Consider the following 15,273-nt stretch of genomic DNA (forward strand, 5'->3'; position numbering starts at 1 on the left):
CGTGCCAAGACAATTCTATAAGTCATGAGTAATCACAACGACTAGAGGAGTGTCTCGGTGATTGACAATGTCAGCATAGGGCCCGGGGCTCGGACGAATCGTCATATTCTAAATTCACCTAGAGTCCCCGCGAGTTTGAGAAGAGGAAAGGATAGCCGACTAAGTCCATCCTTAGCGTTGCGCTCTCGAGTCATTTTTGACGAAAGCTTAGTGTTTTAGTGGAGATGAGGGGGGGAACGTTGGACTTTTTGGACGCTAGAGATAGACGAGCTAACCACATGCTCTTTGGCTGCTCCGAATACGTGCGGCTGAGCGTGAGAGGATTCTTTCGGGGATGTTGGTTACTGCGTACCCTTATTTCGGGACAGAGGTTCAGGTTTTTTGTGGGGGTGCTTCCTCTGCTTCCTCTAAAAGGGAATCTGAGGTTTTGTTATAGATATCTACAATCCCAACATCGCAACAATCCAGTATGGCTTTCTTTGTGATATAAGTCTGTGAACGTCTCCAAGAACGTTTGGCTCTATCATCTAACTACGTCAGTGGAAAAGGGGTAGCAGCAGAAAAGATAACGCTTCACGTCTGAGTCCATTTCCCTTATTCCTGGTCTCAAAATGATCAAAAAAGGTCTGTATGAATAATGAACTAAGCTGGATAACATATCTAGTAACGCCATGTAGGACTTGTTGAAATATTCATCGAGGGAAGGCAAGTAGCTAGGCCGGCATCTACCCGGACGTCAAGGCTATGCCAGACATTGGTGTTTAAGTCTTTTCAAATCAATTCAGCCGACTTCTAAATTTGGCACGATCCTCACAAAGCAAGATTGTTGAGAACAAGTCCTAGTGTTTCTAAATTCTGATGCTGAGCAATAGTTTCCGTTCCCTATTGATCCAGTATCAGCCTCATCTTTATGGGCGGTGTGAAGTGAATGCGTGTTGAACAGCTTATCTGTTGCTAGTATTAAGATGACCAGGGCAAATCGGGAAATCCCTCGCCAAACTCTTGTTGAGGATGAATCTGTGCAAACTCCAGGTGATGAGGAAGCCTTGGATCAGGCCCAGGATGAAGCTTTTCCCGGTGACGGTAACATTTAAGACAAAATTGGAAGTCAGGACATCTCCGACAGGAGTATACCCGGCCGATTACGTGCTACTCATGTAATACATGGCATTAGCAACACATCCATTCAGGAACATGAGTTAGATAGCTTTTTGCGCAAGATGTAGGAACACATACCGATTGACAACAAGAGCAAATCATTTGGTGATGTTCATAGCCCGCTCTTCCTCTTTCGTCTTTGAGCTTCTGAAGCTCCTTTGGGTCACTCGCCTTCGACAAGGCTGCAATGACATCTTTTCCGCTGTTATGGAAATAGGCGATTTCCACTGGATACCATTTTACCTTATCCTCTCTCACACACTTCACTCGGCCATTAGCACCGCTGTTGAGGAGGTGCTCGATCACCTCTACTTGGTGTTGAGAATCCTTCTGAGCAAACTTTACTTTCGAGGTTAGACCTCTAGCGGCCCAGCAGAGTGCCGTCCAGCCATCTTTGTCAGCTTGATTGACATCGACTCTGCCAGATGAGAGAATGGTTTTGACAGTTTGAACTTCTCCGCTTTGAGCTGCCCAGTGTAAAGCAGTGCGACCGGTCTTGTCCGTCAAATTGAGATAGCCATCTCCCTTTTTGGAAAGGAGCTGTGAAAGGCCCAAGTACCTGTCATAGGAGTGAACGGCTGCGAAGTGAATCGGTAAACGACCCATCTGATCGGCAATAGTTAGGTTCGCTTTCAGTTTCTTTGAGAGAACCGTCCAGGTGCTATTTAATGGCAACAGACAAGCCAGGTTGAGCGCAGTGCCGAAGAATCCGCAATTTTGATCGACCTTTGCCCCGGCCTTCAATACAAGATACTCGAGAATCTTATCGGTTTCAGATTGAAGCACCCGCTCCTTGCCAAAGCACGCGGCCTGCAAAGCATTGCCCATAAAGCCTTGGGAGACAAAATTCGCATCCGCACCGCATTCCTTATGGAGGAACTGAACCATTGCCAGATTGCCGTCAAAGCATGCCTTATTCAAGGCGGTACCATATAGGGAGTTGTCCAAATTGACTTGGGCGCCTGCCTTAATCAATTCCTTGATCATTGGCTTCATATCTCCCTTCTCCCAAAGTTTATTGAGTGAATGCGGATCGTCGTCTCCGGATCTGACAAGATTGATCAACGGTGTACAGCACCTTTGAGAACATACAACGTTGAATTCGTCTCCGTGTTTAAGATGATGCGTGATCTTGAGCAGCATGCTTTTAGAATGTCCTTGGGTCGCATGCAGGAGGGCTGTGTTGCCATGATTGTCGACATATTTGTCATCCCACAAGAATCTTTTCGCTTTAACAGCATTGTCCAAAGCGAGTTCGGAAAGACGTAAAGGAAGATTTCCACATCCATCGATATGGAGTCTTGCGCCGCCTTCATGCGATTGCGGGCTTGAGCTTCTTTCGCTCGCATTGGACGTCGATGGAGAAGGCATGATTGGAGCTAGATGCTTTTGAAAACGTCAAAGAGGTCGTTTTGCTTTTGCTTTTTTGAGGGACCGTGGGCGATGTTGTAGAGACTGATGATGGGGTAGCTGTGAGGTTGCTCATGATGAGAGATCGTAGGAAGTTGTCAAGTATTTCATATCCAGTGGTGAAATTGATGCAGATCAAATGAAGCTCTACTGTTCACTAATGAAAGAATCGTGTTTGTGTAGTACAGAAGTAGTACGCGGTAGCAATCTGTCTTTATTCTCCTCCGAACCCAACCAGTCAAGCTGAATACCTCATGAAGTCGTAAAGAAGGCCAAGAAAAGTGTGACGCGAGATGAGAGTTGTACTATCATTTCAATCGAACAGTCGAGGATACTCGCAAGCGACAACGGGGACGATGCGGGTTAGAGACCTCAGCTGAGATATTGTAGATGTCTTAAGTCGATTGATTCCTTTGTGTGGTAATAAGGCGTAATTGCTGGCCGGCAATTACGGTTCCGTTTTTGTACGACACTTTGTCAGTCTAGGTAGCACATGGTAAGGTGGTGTGGGCTGGTAGAGGGTCACTAAAGGATGAACCTCATATTGATCACCAAAATACATAACGTGCCGCCTTGGTCGCCGCCACAACACCACCATCACAAAATTGCCTTTCATCCAGACACATTTATTCGAAAACCATGTTTCCGAGAATGTGGCGGCCAGAACAGCCCGTTCGTCCTACTTGAAGTATTGGCCCTTGAATCCCGGGAGGATCTCCTGTCCTTCCGAGTTCTGATAGCTGACCCCTTTCCTTTGCTGCCAAGTCTGCTTGAGGGTGGTGAACTCTCCCATGGTCGGCACCGGGTGTTCGCCAGCCTCGAACTCGTTCTGAGTAAAGCCCTCGCGCTTGAGCACTGGTGAGTCAATCGTCTTCAGTACGAGGTCGTTTTGAGGACGCGCGAAGTACAACAAACCCAGGCGATCGACATGGCGCTGGTCCTTAGGCGGCACAGATACCTGGTTCCGGATCAGCAAAATGTAGAGGGCAAGTCAAGTTGTATAGATGAAATTTCACTCACCCGGTGAACCGTGGACTTGACGTAACCACCCGTCAGGAAGCTGAGGGCATCGCATGTGTTGACGGTAAGACTGCCATCGAGCGGCTTAGCCCACTTCCAGTCGCCGGTCTCATGATCCCTGATTTGTAGGGCGGCAACGGGTTGACGGAAAAGCAGGGTGATCGTCCCCAGATCTGTGTGGCCGCGGGACCACAGGCCATCATCGAGTTGCTTAATCTCTTCTGGAGTGAACTTGGAATACTTCATGTAGCGCAGATGAGACTCATCGTGAGTCTCCCACTTGTGTACGCGTGTAAAGAAGTCCTCGGGCAGCTCTAAAGCCAGGGCGATGAGGTGGTTCAGGGGGTCTAGCACCTTATCATGGAGGTTCTAAGTTTCGCGTTATTCACGATATCCTACGTACGATTAAAAGGGCTTTCATCGTACCTTTGCGAATCCTTCAATATCTTCCTTGCGATCTTCCAGAAGCTTGGGCAAAGGTTGTGTGATGTGTCCAGCGCGAGCTGGATTGCATCTGTCAGCAACGCTTCCTCGATTCGACAAAGTGAAGAAATACTCACTAGCCATGTTCCATACTTCTGTCTTATCCTTGAGGCCACCGCTCAAAAACCGCCGACCAGCGGGACGGTATCCATTGTAATCTCCAGAATCCAAATCCGGCTCATACTTGAGTTTCTCGTCCAACGGCAGCTCGTAAAATTTCTGGCCAAGAGCAAATTGTGCGTCGACGGCCTCTTGCGAGATGCCATAGTTGATAACATAGAAGAAGCCCTTGGTACGAATGGCCTCGATCAGTGTATCGGCAAGCTCCTTGTTGCCCTCTGGTGTCCCATACTTTGCAAGATCAATGGTGGGAACTTCGGGTGCCTGTCAGCTTGCAAGCCCTGCATAGTCTTGCGTGGAAGCATGGTGAGCCAAGACTTACGGTCAGCCCAATCGAGGTTCTCCTCCGTCTCTGGGACGTGGGTGTATTGGTACAGTTCGGACACAGCAGACGGCATTTTGGGCGGTGAGGCGGGGTACCTTTTCTTCGGAGGCTGGTTGGTCTCTGTCTAGGTTTTCTCCAATACATCTAAAGGCCGGGTTCCAAGCTCGCCATTTTAACTATGAACCTTGACTGCGACTCCGGACGGGTTCGCACCGGATCTCGCTGCCCGTATTAGTCGAGCCAACACGGCACGGCGACGTCTCCGCAGGACTGAACCCCCACCAAATCCTCAACCATCAAGAGACCAATAATAGCAAGTTGATTTGGTTTCATCCTTCTCCATGGTGTCACACTCGCATTTTACCCCGCGGCACTTACCAAGCAACACAATAAATCTACTTGGTCGAGGCACTTGGAGATGCGAGATCGCCGCATGTCATCATCTGATAACGGATGGCGCAATCCCCACCCCCGTCACACGTCGTCGGGCGTTTCCCGCCGCTGAACCGATGTCTGCGCCGCAGGAAACGGGTTCAAGTCAGTCTAGAGATCCCACCCGGTAGTATTTCTCCGGTCTTGGACGTTCGGTAAACCCCCGAGTTCGGCGGAAGTGGTGGGTGAGGGTTTGTCCGGACTCACGATCTCGTTGCCGCATCGGAGATTATTGGTCCTTGTTTAAGGTACTTTACCCGCTATCCCGCATCTTTCCCCGGTAAGCATGGACACTCGTCATTCCTGCCACTATGGCGAATAGTGGGCGAGGCTCTTGTGCGATGCATATAGTCGGGTCTCGGCGGGTGTTATGCTGCATGAGAGACTGGAGTTGAGCTTATCGCGGACAAGACACCGCGGTGGTTGGGTGTCCGTAGGAGAAGCACGTCTTGGGGGTGGCAAGCATTTAGTGAAGGCTTGACATAAGACCATGAAGGCGAAAGGGACATAGACAGGGGGACGAGGAATCCTCCTGGCGCCGGTGACATTATATGTAAACCACTACCGACAGCTCAGTGCCGATTCTGACACTTGCACGTGCATCGCAGACGAGATTTCGGTAGAACCAGCTGAAGATGGGGTCATTCGGTCAAAAGGTGAAGGGGAACAAGATAGGGGCAGTGATATTGTCAGTATTTGACTGGTACCGTAAGTATTCGACCGTGTATCTTACACAAGGAAGTCACTCACGGTCATTGAACAGCCTCCCACTATCCTGCAGAGGAGCGAAAACTTTTGCGAAAACTCGATCTCGCGATTCTGGTCTTTGGAAGTTTGTCTTGTAAGTCAAGGTCTCTTTATTTGTTTGAAGACAAACCAAACTAATTATTACTGTCACTACTCTTAGTCTTTTGCAGAGTAAGGGAATCTTTTACTCGCAACCCCGGAGTTATGAGCTAACCGTCAGTAGTTCCTTGGGCAGCAAAATGTCACCAACGCATATGTATCAGGCATGCGCGAGGATCTTGATTCTCACGGCAACGAGTTGAACTACTATGTCGTCGCTTGTAAGCAAAGTTTCAGACACTCATGTCACAAACACCACTGACCATCTTAGACAACACCGCGTACGTCATTGGCCAAATCCCGCTCATGACTCTGCAAACGAAGGCAAAGATGTAAGTCTCACATTTAGATATTTGTTCAGGAGAGGTAGCAAGTTGCTGATCAAGATTATGCAGTGCACCTTTTCTGTTGCCTTCCCTCCAGATCATCTGGGCAGTCATCGCCTTTTCTCAGTCCACAATCAAGCATAGCTGGCATCTGTACATCCTTCGCGCCATTACAGGTTTTCTCGAAGCTTCCTCATTCGGTGGCACTCATCTCATTCGTAAGGATGCTTGTGGAAACTCAATGTCTCCTCGACGAAGTACTAAAAAAAAGTAGTGGGCAGTTGGTTCAAGAACGAAGAGCTCTTCAAGCGAGCCGGAGTATGGTTCATGGGTAACTCCTTAGGCTCCATGTTCTCTGGCTACTTGCAGGCTGCGGCGTATCGAAACCTCAACGGCGTTTTTGGACGTGCAGGGTGGCGATGGCTCTTCATTGTCCAGGGTATCATCACTCTACCCATCTCCTTCCTGGGTTTCGCGTTTTGGCCTGGCCTTCCAACTTCACCCAAGAGGTGGTACTTCTCTGCGGAGGAGCACGCCCTCGCTGTCAAGCGGATGCCAACGGTTGAGCAGGAGGGCATTACGTGGAAGACGTTCAAGTATACGCTCTCCAGACCGATGTGGTGGATTTGCGTTCCTTGTTACATGTTAGTGTCTCGGAACCTCTTCAAAAGCAGATGTTTCTCTAACACATTACAGCTTCTTGTGCCAAGCACACTACTGGACAGGCTACATGGCTTTGTGGCTAAAGGCTGCTGGATACTCTGTTGAATTGGTGAATATTTTGCCGACTTTCATCGACCTTCTGCGGGCATTGTCTTCCTGGCTGGGAACTACATTAGCGGGTTGTTTGAGTTTGAGGGGCCTTTGGTCTTTCCAGGCGGTAGGAATCCCATCTTATCAATGTTGACACAAGGATCAGCGCTGATTACTCATAGTCATTTGTGCTCTTCTCTTGCATAGTCCTGTCGATATGGAACGTCCCCGACATCCTCAAATTCCTCGCATTCTATTTCGGAGGTTTCTCTGGAATGGCATCCCCGATCTTGGTATGTCGCCTTGTACACCATGCTAGATTCACCTATCTAACAAAATCGGCCTAGTATTCCTGGTTGAACTCTACACTCAAAGAGAATTACGGTGAAAGAGGTCTTATCATCTCTTCGATGATGACCCTCGGATTCTGTGGACAGATTTGGATCCCTCTCTTCACCTTCCCAACCGTCGAAGCTCCGCGCTATCCCCACGGGTATCCCGCAGCTACAGTATTCGAAGTCGCAATGTGGGCTTTTCTCATGTTTGGCACATGGTACATGAAGAGATGGAAGCACAAGCATCCTGACCTGGAGATGAGGCTTGCGACCGAAGGAGCTGCCGCGGAAGGCTCCTCAGTCATTGGATCTGATTCCGATAGGCCCGACGGAGATAGCCCGGCTCACCGGTATACAGGCAAAGGGGAAGAAATTGTGGCCACTCAGCCTGTGAGCCAGAAAGTCTGAAATATTTTGGAGGTGATAAATGAGCGCAATAGCTCGTAGATGCATATTCCAGCGGCAAAGGATTCACCGGATGACTTTAGTCTTCGGTGTACTTGTTTTTGCAGACAAGTCTGACATGGACTAGCGAGAAGAAGATCGATCTGCAGGACTGAGCTGCACAGAATGGATCTATTTGATAATTAAAATTCTCGCGAGATTTCAAGAACAGACAAGTGCTTTGAGGTAGATATGTTCAGCCAGCGGAAGGCGGCATTCTGGATATAATAATGGCTGTCACAGCCATCTGTACTATGACGAGAGGAGAAAATGAGCGAATCCGAGGATGTAGCAGACGGAAACCCTGAATGAACAGGCGAGTTGTTCAGTCTTCTTTGTATCAATGACAAGCGGAAGAATTGGCATCTCGTTGCACAAATGCAATTGTGTAACACAAAAAATCGCATCCTTCAGTATGCTTAAATACAGCTATTGAATTGTTTGTTGAGAGTTGGGGCGGTACTTGGGTTAGGTAGCCTAACCTGATTAGGAAGGCTGAAAATGGCGGCGGTCTGACATAAGACGGAGGTGACGCGCTCTCAAATTATTAACAATGTCAATTGCGTTTCATCTCACTTTGCTTACATACACTTAATTACTTCGCAAGCGACTTCGTCACGTCGCCTGTGCCTAAAACACAAGCTCTCAGAAAGGACCGGTCAAACCGGGGGACCTCCGTCTTCTAGGGTAATTGTGTTAAACCATACGAATACAACCGCACATTCTTGCGCCATCAAGATGGCGCCGAACCAGAGGCCGGCAACCGGCGACACCTTCAGTCACGACGCGACGGAGACTACTCCATTGCTCATCGCCGGCGATATCGCTCCGACTGCTGACCCCGATGTCTCCAAGGCCACAACACTTAATGAGCCATCCCAAGAGAACGAGACTCCGGACGACGATGATAAGCCATTGCCGGTATGGCAAGTCTTTTGGCTATGCTACGCGCGACTTGTAGAGCCCATGGCCTTCTTCTGCATCTTTCCGTACATCAGCCAGATGGCCGAAGAGAACGGCCACCTCGCCAAAGCGGACGTCGGTTTCTACAGCGGTCTCATCGAGTCGCTCTTCTCCCTGACCCAGGCCGTCGTCATGATCTTCTGGGGCAGACTCTCTGATCGGATCGGCCGCAAACCCGTCCTCGTCTTCTCCCTCTGCGGTGTTACCATCGCCACATCCATTTTCGGCATGGCACAGACCATTTGGCAGATGATCCTCTTCCGATGCCTGGCAGGCGTGTTTGGCGGATCTCTTGTCACGATGCGCACCATGATTGCCGAGCACGTTACTCAAAAGACGCAAGCCAGGGCCTTTAGTTGGTTTGCTCTGAGCGGTAACCTAGGAATCTTCTTCGGGCCCCTTCTCGGCGGGGCCCTCGCCGATCCGGCGCATCAGTACCCGAGCGTTTTCAAAGCTCAATTCTTTTTCGACTACCCTTACGCACTATCCAGCTTCTGCGTTGGCTTCATTGGTTTGACGGCGACCATCACTAGCATACTGTTTGTCGAGGAAACACTGGTCAAGGAGAAGCACAGCAGCAACGACGATGCAGCAGCACCGCCCAAGAAGGACAAGGGCTCCATCAAACAGATCGTCAAGTCGCCAGGCGCTTCCAATGTCCTCTTCGTGTACGGTTACCTCATGCTCCTCGCATTGTCCTACACGGCCGTCGTCCCCGTCTTTTGGTTCACCCCAGTCGAGCTTGGTGGCTACGGCTTCACCCCTCTGCAAATCTCCGTTATGATGTCCGTCAACGGTATCGCCCAAGTCTCATGGCTTCTCATCATCTTCCCGCCACTGCAACATCGCATAGGCACGAACGGTGTGCTGCGTGCCTGCGCCTATGCGTACCCTTGGTTCTTCCTCATCTGCCCTCTCGGCAACGTCGTCCTTAAGCTCGGTGTACACAATCCGGCCTGGGTCACGTTCTTCTGGGTCTTCATGCCCATTGCTCTCACTATCGGCTGCGGCGTGAGCATGAGCTTCACTGCCATACAATTGTCGTTGAACGATATCTCGCCCAGCCCTCGTGTTCTGGGAACGCTGAACGCTTTGGCTCTTACCGGAGCAAGCGTCATCAGGGCATTTTCTCCGGCCTCATTCACCACCCTATTTGCCATAGGTGCTAACACTCAGGCCCTAGGCGGTTATGCCATCTGGGTTCTGATGGTTGCACTCGCAGCTGGGCTGATTTTCGCCGTGAGGAACCTCTATGGGCCGGAGGATTTGAAGAAGGCCAGGGAACAAGAGCAGGCTGAGTCATCTTAGATAGACTACGTTACGGTACTAACTTCATGTTGATGTATCTTTGCAGCATTCTGCTTATCGTAGAATCATATGCGCAGAGAAGTCAAAACAGAAGCTGCTCTTTGAGGCAACACTTGAAATTTTGTACATCATGAAGAACCCTATTCGTGGCTCACTCACATGCATTTCCACAACCGAATCACTTTGAACATCTCGTCGAGGCCTTGGTCTGAAAGATGTAAAGCTTTTTCTCCATCAGCATAATTATACTAGATACTATTACAGGTTATTTACAGACGATCATTCATATGGGTATTCCGCCAGCATCCGTCTCGTCATATCCCCGACTTCCTTTTCCTGTTAAAATCCGGCAAGACAGACTCCGGTTCTACCGGCTCCGTCGTTATCTCAACCTCGCGATGCTGCCATATCCTGTTATCTGAGTGAGGATACCCAGAGTTGCTTTCTTTAGAGATCTTCTTCCCGTGGTAGTGCTCTCGCGCACTCACACCCGCTTCATGCTCGGGAAAGTTGTCCCTGGCTGGGCTCCGCACGGTTACGCTGACCGTGCTCTGAGGCATCAGCTCGACGTCATTTGAGCTACGAGAGCTACGGTCATCGTCGCCTCCACCCATTGTGCGAAGGCCGATGCCGTACTTGGACTCCTCCCGAAAGTTCGGTTTGGCGTTGGCTTCGGGAAGCTTGGACCAGTCTTTCGAGCCATCCCTTGCATGAGAGGCGTTTCCGGATCGTCCGCCGCCGATGGTCATGCCTGCTGACCTTCCTGTCGACTTCTTGTTGGAGGACGACTGGGCGTACTTATCCAGACCACTTCGTTGAGCGGATTCAAGGAGACCCTTCCAGAGTACACGTACGATTGGACCCTGTGCACTTAATCAGTCATGTTATCATCAACGTTGTCATTGCTAGACTTACAAGAGTCGGCAAGCATGCAGACACGATACCACTGCTGATTTCAATGATGTTCCAGGCCAGGCCTTGGGCCAATGAGTCTATTATTGTTGAGTTAGCACGAAATAGTCAGAGAGTTCATCCGCGTCAAGAGACTTACAAGGAACATCGTTTTTCGTGTATAGCAAGAAAATTCTGAAGCGGTAGACACTACAGAACACGACATAGCTTCCCAGCAGGAAAGTAAAGAGGACCAGGATCCGTTGAGCTCTATTCATCTGGAGTTTCAACACGTGGGGTATCGGAAGATAGAGAATCGCAATGTCGACAATGATGCTCGGCACAGCGATGGCAAGTTGCGTCAAGAAGAGGTTGATGCAAGTACCGGGCTTCCACGGTTCCCATAGCGTATTCAGGGGAAGACACTGTATCGAGGCGGCGACGACGCAAGCAAGCGTCCAGAGCGATGTCAAACTGCCACATATCCATGCTCCCTTGCGGACTTCCCGCATTGGAAAGATGCGCAGGTACAGCAAAAGCAGCGCTATTTTGTATACGTTGACTCCGTTGACGTACAGAATCTCGGCACCGATCATGGTCTACAGAAATAATGTTAGCTTAGTCCTCATGAGCTGGATGGTAAAGCGAAATTGCACAGCGCTAGAGAACGCTGATGCATACCTTGTCGAGAAACTGCAGCTGTTCTAGTGTAAGGCGACCTGAATGCAGTCCGATACCAGCATCAACCACTTGGCGAGAATGTTAGTATGTCTTCGTACTCTCATCTTCCAATGCAACTTACGGATGAGATTCATGATCATGTTTCCAATCAATATCACTAGAGCGAACAACATCGTGTAGTCATCTTTGAGGTATCTCGCACCCTGCAGGTGACGGGCCGTAAACCTTAACCCGACCACAAACGCAGCAAAGACAGTGAAGGCGATCGTAATCGCTCGTACATATGGACGGAGATCCTCGGACAGGTTTTGATCTTCAGCGAAGTCGGCCAGCTTCTTCAGATAGTCCCTCTGGGGTTGGTCGATAGTCGGATCGTTGTACGGGTATGTCACCATAGTGGCTGCCATGGCGGGTGGCTTGATGGCCACGCGGGCTCTCGTTGAACAGCGGTCTATAGAAAACGGGTCGTCGTCGATGGTGAGTGGAGGGGGGTTACCGAGTAAACGGACGCAAGGGGGGTCGACGACACCGGCCACACCACGTGGGGATGGGGAATCATTTTATCCTGAACATTTTTTGGGGAATGCCAGATGCCTTCGTTGCCGCGGGCTTTGCTTACACAAAATCTAGCAGGAGAGAAAAAGCAAAAACACGTGCGACAACCCCGTCGTCGTCTATCACGGCCGTGGGTTTCGGGCTCTTGGACCCGTTCGTTTTTCCCGAACCACTGTTGCATTCCCAAACTGTCAATCACTTCTGTTTTGACTTGTCATGTTTGACATGTCAATCTGCCCCCATTGCAACTGCTACCTCGGGTAGGGGCCCAGAGAGAGACAATAGGTGGAACTGCAACCGAAAGAAGCAACGAAAAGGGGAGCGAGCACCCGGCCAAGTCCCGAGGAGTTGTCGGGTTTGTCAATCTTTGTCAGTTTCGAGGAGGAACCCCATGAGGGTTGTCCAGACATCTGTGGACTATGGACAGGGTGTGATATCGTAAGGAGGCTAGGAGTATAAATTGTTCCAGTCCTAGTCTCGTCTTTCTTCTTTCTCCGTCTTGGGCCTACACAAGCCGGCCCGCAGCACGCTACAGACACTAGGAAACATCGTTGCCAACGTCCGATAGACTCGGATTAGGAAGAATGCTTCCGGCGCACGGCTCTCGTTATGGGGTCTCGCATCCAAACTCGAAAAACCGTTGGAACTGATCCCACGCTAGTCGACTAGTTCGGGGGAGATCCCCTCTTCTAGACCCGCCTCTAGCAACTAGGGCCCGCATGCCATGCCCCTTGACGTCCGGGCGCATCCTTGCATGCACAGGGTTGACATCGACAGATCAACGCCAAAACCACGGCAATTGTGGCCTCTGTACAGCTCCCGGAAGAGAGCTTTTGAAGACGCGGATGGGGGCCACATTGAGTCAACAACCCTGTAACTTGTACTCAACTTCTTGCGGTGGACCACGATTCCTTCCTGTGCGTCATTATCGTCAAATACTAAGTGGAACATTGACATGAGGGATTGCGTTTCTTTGGGTATGAGGGGCAAGTTGAAAACGACAAGAGATATAATACGAAGCTTGCCCCAAGCCCCCGAGTCCTCGACTGCCGAGGTAACATGGAGAAGATGGTTGCAAAAGGCCTCGGAGACTAAAGCAAACTACTTAGCGAGATGCCTGAACCTCAAAAGAAAAAGAAATGCTGAACAATGCAGAACAACGGCGCAGCACATGCTACTCCGTACACAAAAGAAGATCCTGCCATATGCATTCTTCAAGCTGCAAGCCTGTAAGGTACCGAGCCCCTCTCGTCATTTTGTCTCCGCTCGATCGAACCGGGTGTTCACTTGCGCCATAACCTGTTCCGTCATGACCCCCTCAAGTTGCCCCCCCTTCGAACCCCTTTTCACAACTGGAGCAACCCACCGCCAACGTTGGGCCGTTTGTGGATAACTTCGGAGGACCGCGTAAACCTCTCTAGCGGACCTCAAGGACTCAAGACCTCATGGCAATATCCGACAGACTACCCGGCGCTCATCCCGCTGTCACGCGTCGTTCATCGCTTTTGGCCGCTGTCATTTCGGGGATATTGCTTGCTGAGGATGTATATTCATGCCTTGATATCTATAGCAGATACGAAGTAGTACTTTAGAAAGGCCACCTGCCTCTGCTCATCACCTGCTTCTTGTCGTTACTGCCAGGCAGGCTACACATTCCTTTTTAGAGTCCACCTCGATCCAAGTCTGCACGCATCCCTCGCTCATCTCTGCTCTTATCCTCATCTCGTCAATCTCTGAAAGATCCAAGATCGCATCACTCGTGGTTCTCTGGTTGTCACGTCACATTCCCATTACACAATGAAGCCCTCAATTCTTATTGTCCCCGGCGCTTGGCAGCTGCCCTCCGCTTTCCAGCCTTTCGCTACCGAGCTGGCCGGCTCCGACTTCAACACCTCCATTGTAGCTCTCCCCACCGTCGGCGGTACCACCACGCCCCTGGCATCCCTCTCCGACGATGTTGCCGCCGTGCGCACCGAGCTGGACAAACTTGTTTCCGATGGCAAGGAGGTCGTCATCTACTCCCACTCCTACGGTGGTGTCGTGGCCAGCAACGCTGTTGAGGGCTACGACGTTGCCACTCGCTCCGCTGCTGGTGCTTCTGGTGGTGTTGTGAGCATCGTCTACGCCAGTGCTTTCATGCTCCCCAAGGGTTCCAGCTTGCTCGACCTTCTCGGCGGCGAGCCTCTTCCTTGGATGATTGTCGAGGTATGTAACCCAATACCCCAGTTCCCGTCGGTTACGAAACGGTAATCATACTAACATGCATTATAGGGGGACCGTGTTGTTGGCAACGCCACTTTGCTCCCCGAGGTCGGCTTCAACGACCTTCCCGCCTCTGAGCAGGAGAAGTGGGCGTCCGAGATGACCTGGACCGCTCTTGGCGCCTTCACCAACGCCTCGGGCTACGAGCCTTGGAGCAACGGCATCGACTGCGCCTACCTCTATGCCACTCTTGACAACGCACTGCCTCTCAGCTACCAGCAGGGCATGTCCGCCGTCCTGCCTGCCGGCTCCAAGACGGAGACCGAGCCTAGCGGCCACTGTGCTCACCTTAGCAGGCCGGCAAATGTGACCTCTATTCTCAGCAGATGGTATCCGGGCAACTAAGTGCCGCGGCGTGTCGGGGTGTGAAACGAAGAGTTTTGTGGTTTCGTGATAGCGGCGTGGCGGCGTGCGGAAAGCGCAGATCTAAATGAGCCAAGTAATTCGAATAATACCTCCAAAGAATTGATGTAACGCTGTCAAATCCCTTCAGTGGGCCTGTTTTATTTGCGACGCGACTTCGACAGCGGGCACAGTGGTGTGTCTACCCCATGGTTGGACGGAGCAACAGTGTCAAAGAGACTTGGCGAACTGGCGAGTCACTAACCTAGCTGGCCACGTTGAGGCAAGGGGAATGGCAGCTTTTCTACCATCTGAAGACGTTCTCGATCGTAACGGCCCGAAAATTCTATCGTGCCACCATGAACCGTTCGTGTCCCCAGATCGTTCGTCAATGAATCGTGGTCCTCTCTCTGTTGGTGGCCATCTCCACATGACGCCTGTCAAACTGTCAGGAGACAGACATCGGAAATAATGGCTTTCGTCTGGTTTTGGGTGGGAGCCGGGAGAACCAACAAGCCATGCCCATGCTAGGGTGGTGCTGAGAGCAGATTTTCTCGCCTACCAAACACCGAACCCCACAAGGATCCTTGAAGGTTCGACGGTTGACCTGAAAGGCGGA

At 50.7% G+C, this 15,273-nt stretch overlaps 6 protein-coding genes across 6 annotated transcripts; 3 read left to right on the top strand and 3 right to left on the bottom strand.

The window, feature by feature from the left end:
• Window positions 1-960: 960 nt before the first annotated feature.
• Window positions 961-2,529, bottom strand: CLUP02_01885 (uncharacterized protein; the record flags this gene model as incomplete). The annotated part of the gene is made up of 2 exons (XM_049280921.1): window positions 961-1,017; window positions 1,237-2,529. 2 exons carry the CDS (start codon window positions 2,527-2,529, stop codon window positions 961-963), a joined length of 1,350 nt encoding a protein of 449 aa, XP_049136878.1.
• Window positions 2,530-3,247: 718 nt separating this feature from the next.
• CLUP02_01886 (2OG-Fe(II)oxygenase superfamily protein) lies at window positions 3,248-4,589 on the bottom strand (the record flags this gene model as incomplete). The annotated part of the gene is made up of 5 exons (XM_049280922.1): window positions 3,248-3,526; window positions 3,589-3,957; window positions 4,015-4,091; window positions 4,149-4,445; window positions 4,514-4,589. 5 exons carry the CDS (start codon window positions 4,587-4,589, stop codon window positions 3,248-3,250), a joined length of 1,098 nt encoding a protein of 365 aa, XP_049136879.1.
• A 994-nt stretch (window positions 4,590-5,583) lies between these two features.
• Window positions 5,584-7,768, top strand: CLUP02_01887 (major facilitator superfamily transporter; the record flags this gene model as incomplete). Its single annotated transcript, XM_049280923.1, has 12 exons — window positions 5,584-5,656; window positions 5,712-5,789; window positions 5,856-5,866; window positions 5,919-6,015; window positions 6,066-6,126; window positions 6,190-6,338; window positions 6,395-6,764; window positions 6,817-7,000; window positions 7,056-7,166; window positions 7,221-7,598; window positions 7,656-7,702; window positions 7,741-7,768. 12 exons carry the CDS (start codon window positions 5,584-5,586, stop codon window positions 7,766-7,768), a joined length of 1,587 nt encoding a protein of 528 aa, XP_049136880.1.
• A 622-nt stretch (window positions 7,769-8,390) lies between these two features.
• CLUP02_01888 (major facilitator superfamily transporter) lies at window positions 8,391-9,923 on the top strand (the record flags this gene model as incomplete). The annotated part of the gene is made up of 1 exon (XM_049280924.1): window positions 8,391-9,923. The coding sequence occupies one exon, from the start codon at window positions 8,391-8,393 to the stop codon at window positions 9,921-9,923; it is 1,533 nt and encodes a 510-aa protein (XP_049136881.1).
• A 314-nt stretch (window positions 9,924-10,237) lies between these two features.
• Window positions 10,238-11,902, bottom strand: CLUP02_01889 (uncharacterized protein; the record flags this gene model as incomplete). The annotated part of the gene is made up of 5 exons (XM_049280925.1): window positions 10,238-10,786; window positions 10,839-10,915; window positions 10,975-11,413; window positions 11,496-11,563; window positions 11,617-11,902. The coding sequence occupies 5 exons, from the start codon at window positions 11,900-11,902 to the stop codon at window positions 10,238-10,240; spliced, it is 1,419 nt and encodes a 472-aa protein (XP_049136882.1).
• Window positions 11,903-13,847: 1,945 nt separating this feature from the next.
• CLUP02_01890 (uncharacterized protein) lies at window positions 13,848-14,657 on the top strand (the record flags this gene model as incomplete). The annotated part of the gene is made up of 2 exons (XM_049280926.1): window positions 13,848-14,255; window positions 14,322-14,657. 2 exons carry the CDS (start codon window positions 13,848-13,850, stop codon window positions 14,655-14,657), a joined length of 744 nt encoding a protein of 247 aa, XP_049136883.1.
• Between the last annotated feature and the right edge of the window lie 616 nt (window positions 14,658-15,273).

This window comes from Colletotrichum lupini, chromosome 1 (assembly GCF_023278565.1).
Source record: "Colletotrichum lupini chromosome 1, complete sequence".
Classification (NCBI taxonomy): Eukaryota; Fungi; Ascomycota; class Sordariomycetes; order Glomerellales; family Glomerellaceae; genus Colletotrichum; species Colletotrichum lupini.